Source organism: Microtus ochrogaster, linkage group LG2 (genome assembly GCF_000317375.1).
Source record: "Microtus ochrogaster isolate Prairie Vole_2 linkage group LG2, MicOch1.0, whole genome shotgun sequence".
Classification (NCBI taxonomy): Eukaryota; Metazoa; Chordata; class Mammalia; order Rodentia; family Cricetidae; genus Microtus; species Microtus ochrogaster.
The window spans coordinates 35,993,555-35,999,812 of record NC_022028.1 but is presented as its reverse complement, the minus strand read 5'-3'; the positions used below and the strand labels follow the sequence as shown (position 1 = coordinate 35,999,812).

The 6,258-nt window shown below is 44.5% G+C and overlaps 1 protein-coding gene across 2 annotated transcripts in view; it reads right to left on the bottom strand.

Annotated features, from left to right (window-relative positions):
• Positions 1 to 477: 477 nt before the first annotated feature.
• The window catches only part of Dnajc12 (DnaJ heat shock protein family (Hsp40) member C12), a 14,591-nt gene continuing 8,810 nt past the window's right edge, over positions 478 to 6,258 (bottom strand). The window contains exons 4-5 of one of the 2 annotated variants that reach the window (XM_013351145.2): positions 2,111 to 2,279; positions 478 to 1,035 (exon numbers count right to left, since the gene is read on the bottom strand). In XM_013351145.2, the coding sequence (XP_013206599.1) occupies positions 938 to 1,035; positions 2,111 to 2,279 (267 nt within the window). In that variant the 3' untranslated portion in view covers positions 478 to 937. The remainder of the gene's footprint in view (positions 1,036 to 2,110; positions 2,280 to 6,258) is intronic. The other variant, XM_005360134.3, reaches the window with a different exon arrangement.

The window sequence follows — 6,258 nt, the reverse complement described above, 5'->3', positions numbered from 1 at the left end:
GATGCCTGACCTATCTCAAGCCTGGCCTTTGACACAGAGCCCCAGTGATGACGCTCTCCACTTTGTAGACACAGCTGGCCTTGAACTCCCGGGCTTCTGTCCCACTCCCAGTTGCTGAGACGACAGGTGTGTGCCACCACATCTGGCAAGGAAACCTATTTTCTAAATTACATGTGTTTATCCGTTTATTGTGGGTGTAGGTGTGTTCGTGCCTCACTGCATGTGTGGAGGTCGGAGGACAACTTTCCAGAGTTGGTCCTTCCACCAAGCGGTCCTGAGGACAGAAATCAGGTTGTCAGTCTTGGTACCAAGTACCCCTACCTTCTGAACCATCCTGCCAGGTCATAGAAAACACAGAAAGAGGCAGGAAGATTTGAGGATAACTAACTAGAGACTTCAGGGCCAGCCTGTGCGACATGGTGAGACTCCACCCAAAATCCCACATAAAAGAATGAACAAATGAGTGAACAAACACAGTTGCATTATGCATTTATGAACTTTGTGAAAATTCTTTATTTTGGTCTACGAAATTCAGACAAGTGATTCTACATTTCACTTTAAGTCAAAATCCAGAAGACATTTTTGTGTGTCTAGCAGGGAATGATTTTTTTTTAACAGATCTCTACAAATAACAATCACAGGAAAGCACACGTGATACAAACTACGTGGCTCTAAGAGCCTTGGTGTACTGAAATATTGAAAGAAACTAGATTTAGAACAATTTCCTCACTTAACATGTTGAGGGGCGGGAGGCAAGAGCTGATGACACAGAGTGTGCAGGAGGTCCTGGGTTCAATCCCAAGCCCAAAGTAAAACAAAGCGCGCCCGAGAATGACCATCCTGAGCCACTCACACACACATTTTTAAGACGTGAACAGAAACTGCACAGGGGGCAGCAAAGTCAGCTGTGTGGCCCCTCTCACGGAGCAGCAACACTTCAGATTTCGTAGTTTCTGAACTTCCGCAGGAGTTGCGAGGGAGCGTCGCCAGACCAGCGGAAACGAAGGCGGCTGTAGTTCAAATCTGAGAGACCTTCAGAAGAGGGAAGAGAAACACACCAAATCAGAGGTAGTGGAAGAAGAGCCAAACTACTGTAGGAAAACAGATCCCACCACAACCAGTGGAGTGAGCCTCCAGTGTGAATTAGTCTTTTTTTTTTTTTAAAGACAAGGTCTCACTATGTAGTTCTAACTAACCAGGGAACACATTATGAAAGCCAGGCTGGCCTGGAACTTACAAAGATCCTCCTGCCTCTGACTTCTGAGTACTGAGAATAAAGTCATGTGCCACCACACTCAGCAAATTATTCCTATTTTATAGAAACAGACTACCTCACTTTAACCATACTTGGGGATTCTTGTGAAAAGAAATTACAGTTTACATGTACTTTACATGTACAAGGACTTCACATGCTTAACAATCATCCTCTCCCAAGGTGGGAAGTTTTTAGAATATTTTTACTAATTCTTTGGGATTTCATACAGAATATTTTGTTCATATGACCTCTTCTACTCCTCTCCCTGGCTCCTCCCAGGCCCACTCCTTACCTGCTTACTTCATATCCTCCTTAAAATGTGACCCAGCCAGGTCATGGTGGCGCACGCCTTTAATCTCAGCACTCAAGAGGCAGAGACAGGTGGATCTCAGTGAGTTTGAAGCCAGCCTTGTCTACAGAGTGAGTTCAGAACAGATGGGGCTACAGGGAAAATCTGTCTTGAAAAAAAAAAAAGTGGCCGGGTGATGGTGGCACACGCCTTTAATCCCAGCACTCAGAAGGCAGAGGCAGGCGGATCTCTATGAGTTAGATACCAGCCTGGTCTACAAGAGCTAGTTCCAGGACAGGCTCCAAAACCACAGAAAAACCCCGTCTCGAAAAACCAAAAAAAAAAGTAACTCAGTGTGGCAGAGGGCAATGGATCTGTATGAGTTCCAAACCAGTCTAGCCTACCTAGCTAATGAGATGCTGTCTGAAATGATTGTTCAAGATGCTAAACCAGTTCTTAGGCCGGCATTGCTGTGCACACCAGAACAGGCTGAGGATAGCTGTAATATAACTCGTGCTCTCTGATTTCCAGTCTTCCCTTGTGAAAAGCTAGGTGACATAACTTACCTGGAGAGCCTGAGTTTTGTGGGGAGATGGCCTCCTCTGGGGACCCTGGCTCTCCTTTCTTTGCTTCTCTCTGTTCATCCCATTCCTTGTTTTGAACAGTGTTGGTAGAAGTCTGGTCAGCTCCTTCCAGCATCAAATCTTTCTTACTTCTGACAGCCCAGTGCATTGACTAGATTAAATAAGAACAGACACATAAATACCATTTGGGATTTGTTTCTTACATTCGGTTATTACTTGGTGGGGTGCACGCGGGGTGGGGCAGGAGCATTCTGAGGATCACACACAGGCCACCAGGCTTTTCTGGAAGCATCTTTGCACACTGAGACATCTCACCAGCCCTGGTCTTTTTTTTTTCTTCATATGTAATTGTCTTTCTTAGTTAGGGTTTTTATTGCTGTGAAGAGTCACTATGACCACGGCAACTCTTACAAAGAGAAAACATTTAATTGTGGTGCTTTACATTTCCAAAGGTTTAGCCCATTGTCATCATGGTACAACATGGGAGCACGTAGGTAGAAGTAGCTGGGTGTCCTACATCTTTTTGTGCAGGCAACAGGAAGTAGTCTGAGACACTGAGCATGGTTTGAGCACAGGAGACCTCAAAGCCCGCCTCCCTGCATAGTGACAGACTTCCTCTGACAAAGCCACACCCATTCCAACAAGGCCATGCCTCCTGATAGTGCCACTCCCTTTGGGAGCCATTTTCTTTCAAACCACCCCAGTAGCCCAGGCTAGACTCCAGCCACTGAGCTTTCGTTTGCTCAGGGCCTCTTGTTATGATGCTTTGTTATAATGTAGAGTACAGGATAGAAATGGCTGGACAGAGAAGGGGATAAAAGAGCACCTTCCTCCTGAAAGGCTGGGGATGATTCAGTGGTAGAGTGCTTGCTCAGTCCCTACAAGACCCTGGGTTCAATCATCGACCACAAAAGTGGGGGGTGAGGGTTACCAAAAAGGAAGGAACAAGAACTAAAGAAGAAAGAAAGGCTAGGCATGGTGGCACTCAGACACTCCAGAGACAGAGGCAAAGGCAGGTGAATCTCTAAATATGAGGCTAGCCTGGTCTACACAGCTAGTCCCAGGCCAGTCAGAGCTACATAATGAGATCTTGTCTCAAAACAAACAAGCAAAAATCTGAGCTCAGAAAATCAGAAATGTGCTTCTCTCTCAAAATCAAAGTGTCTGCAGTCTGCCTAGACAGGTACCAAGGATGAACGGCCCTGTGACGCTCAGCTTCAGGCTTCCACGAAAGCCCTCAGAGAAAACATGCTCTGAGATAGGAGTCTTGATTAACCATCCCCCATATGAATAAATCAAAATCAAAGGTTTCATCATCAGACTCTTGTCTCCACTGATTCCAATTACAGAAAGAATCAGAAGAAAAATCCAAACTGTACATAACCTCATATGCAGGTACCTCCCTCCCATGCCCTGCAGTCAGTCAATGTAGCACCTGCCTAGATCCCACAATGCACTGCAGTCAGTCGATGCAGCACCTGCCTAGATCCCACAAAACACATAATGGATCCCACACTACAGAACTGCATATGACAGAGCGTGCCAGTGATCACAACACTCAGGAGGTGAAGGCAGGAGGAGTAGGAGTTCAAGGTCATCCATCCTTAACTACATACTAAGTTTGAGGCCAGACTGGCATATATATGAGACCCTGACTCAAAAAAAAAAAATAAAAAATAAAAAAAGTCAGGTGATGGTGCAGAGGCAGGGGGATCGCTGGGAATTTGAGGCCAGCCTGGTCTACAAAGAGAGTTCCAGAACAACTGAAGCTCAAAAAGAAAAGAAAAGAAAAGAAGAGGAAAGAAAAGAAAAGAAAGATCATCAGTAGAAATAGCCAATGATGGACCAGAGACTAAGGGGAGGAGAGAGAAACAGTGTCTGAGGTGCCCCAGGAAGAGAGTCAGCAAATGTCACCGAGCAAAGGCCATGAAACCGCGTGTGTGTGTGTGGTCAGGCTCCTGGTATTTTCCACTCACAATTAACTTGTTTACCAGCTTCCCTTCATGGACCTTTTTTTTTCCTTTTGGAAGTAATTATCACACATCTGGACTTTGGTCAATACTAGCAAATACTATCTTTTAATCTACATGCCATTTAATGTTGAAAAAAAGAAAAATGAGACAATGACTCTCATGAGTCACAGATCAACTGAATAACAAAGAAAGTTAGCTTGCCATTTTTTTTTCAAATTATTATTTTATGTGTGTGGGTATTTTCTCTGCATGTATGTCTGTACACCACATGTATACCTGATGCCTAAACAGACCAATAGAGGGGGCATCAGATCCCCTGGAACTGGAATTACAGACAATTATAAACCAACATGTGGGTACTAGGAATTAAACCAAGATCCTCTAGAAGAGAAGCCTGTGCTTTTAACCACGGCGCCATATCTCCAGCCCCCAGACCAGTTATTTTTGTCCTGGATCACCAGGAGTGAATTTTTAACTTGCCTGAGTGGTTGATCTCTGACCTGTTTGCTCTTGGATTCTATACAAGTAAGACAGCCTGTCTCTTGAACAGAAGGAGTTGATCTGCTCACTGTTTCCCATCTGGCTACAGAAAGAGTGACCATCTGGGCACAGTAGGAAGCTTCCGCAGGTAGCCTGTGGCCAGCCGGACTCCCCCCAAGATACCTCATCCAGCAAGGAACTCGGAAACAATCAATAGTTCTCTGCAGGATAACAGGATGGCCCCAAATCCCTTCTAGAAAGATAGATATAGATAGATAGATAGATAGATAGATAGATAGATAGATAGATAGATAGATATAAATAGATAGATGTATAGATATATAGACATCCTTATAAAATTTATAGCAGTAAGCCTGGCAGTGGTAGGGCATGCCTTTTATTCTGGCAAATGATGTGCCCAGTCAGGTCTGAACTATAATTACTGCAAAGGCTCAAACAGTGCGTAGTTAAGCTAAACCCTGTGCTGTGAGTCAGGAAATTAAGAGTGAATAAAAAGACAAGGGCACTACAGATCAAGGTGGAAACTTGGAGAGGCACTGTAGAAAAATCTGTAGCTAACCTGGTACTAGTTGTTGAAAATTAAGTGACAGTTGAGTAGATCATCAAAAGTAAAGAGCTGTAAACCAAAAGGTATTGGGCAAGCAAGGTAACTGATTCAGCTGTAGCCATAGCTACAGTGTGTCCCATGTAGCAGGATGAAGATACACTTGTATTACTTTGTAAAGCAATGTTGACTAAGTCAGCATGGAGGAATGTTGGAAAGGCACAGTGGAAAGCAAAGGCTGGAGAAATGACTCAATGGGGAAAGAGCTTGCTCAAGGACTGGAGTTCAAATCCCTAATACTGTCATAGATGCCAGGGAGGGATGACGGCCTGTCTGTAGTCCCTGCACTCAACAGTCAGAGAAAGGAAAACCACAGAAGAAACTGGTTACCTAGACTCCCCAAAGAGGCAATCTCTGGGTTCACATGAGAGATCCTGACTCGATACAAAAGTCAGAGAGCAATCAAGAGAGACACTTGGTGTCAACACACATGAGCTCACACACGGATGCACACACACACACACATACATATACACACTTGTGCACCCATACAACTGTGCACATACATATCCATACCATTTTCACATGCACAGGCAAAAATACATAAATACATAAAAAAACAAATAAATAAAGGAAAAGAACCTATTTCTGACTATGCAAAGCTAAGCACTACTATATTTTTTTTACTACTATATTTTTTAAGATGTATTTTTATTTACATGTGTGTGCATGTGTGTATGCCTGTGTGAAGGAGGCCACATGTGTATGGGTACCCTCATCAGCCAGAAGAGGGCATTAGACATCCTGAACTGAGCTTAAGCCACCCAGCATGGGTCCTCAGAAAGCAGCAAGCATCCATTGCCCACAGATGCCAGCAAAGGGCATGAGAGCCCCTGGAAATGGAGTCACATGCTGCAAATCCAACCTGGGTCCTCTGGAAGAGTAGCCGGTGCTCTTAAGCACGGAGCCCCTGTCTGTAAGTTTTTAATGGCATTTAGAAATAACACAATACAGGGCTGGAGAGGTGGCTCAGTGGTTGGGAGCACCAGGTTCAATTCCCAGCACCCCCATGGCAGCTCAAGTATCTGTAACTACAGTTCCAGGGGGCTCAA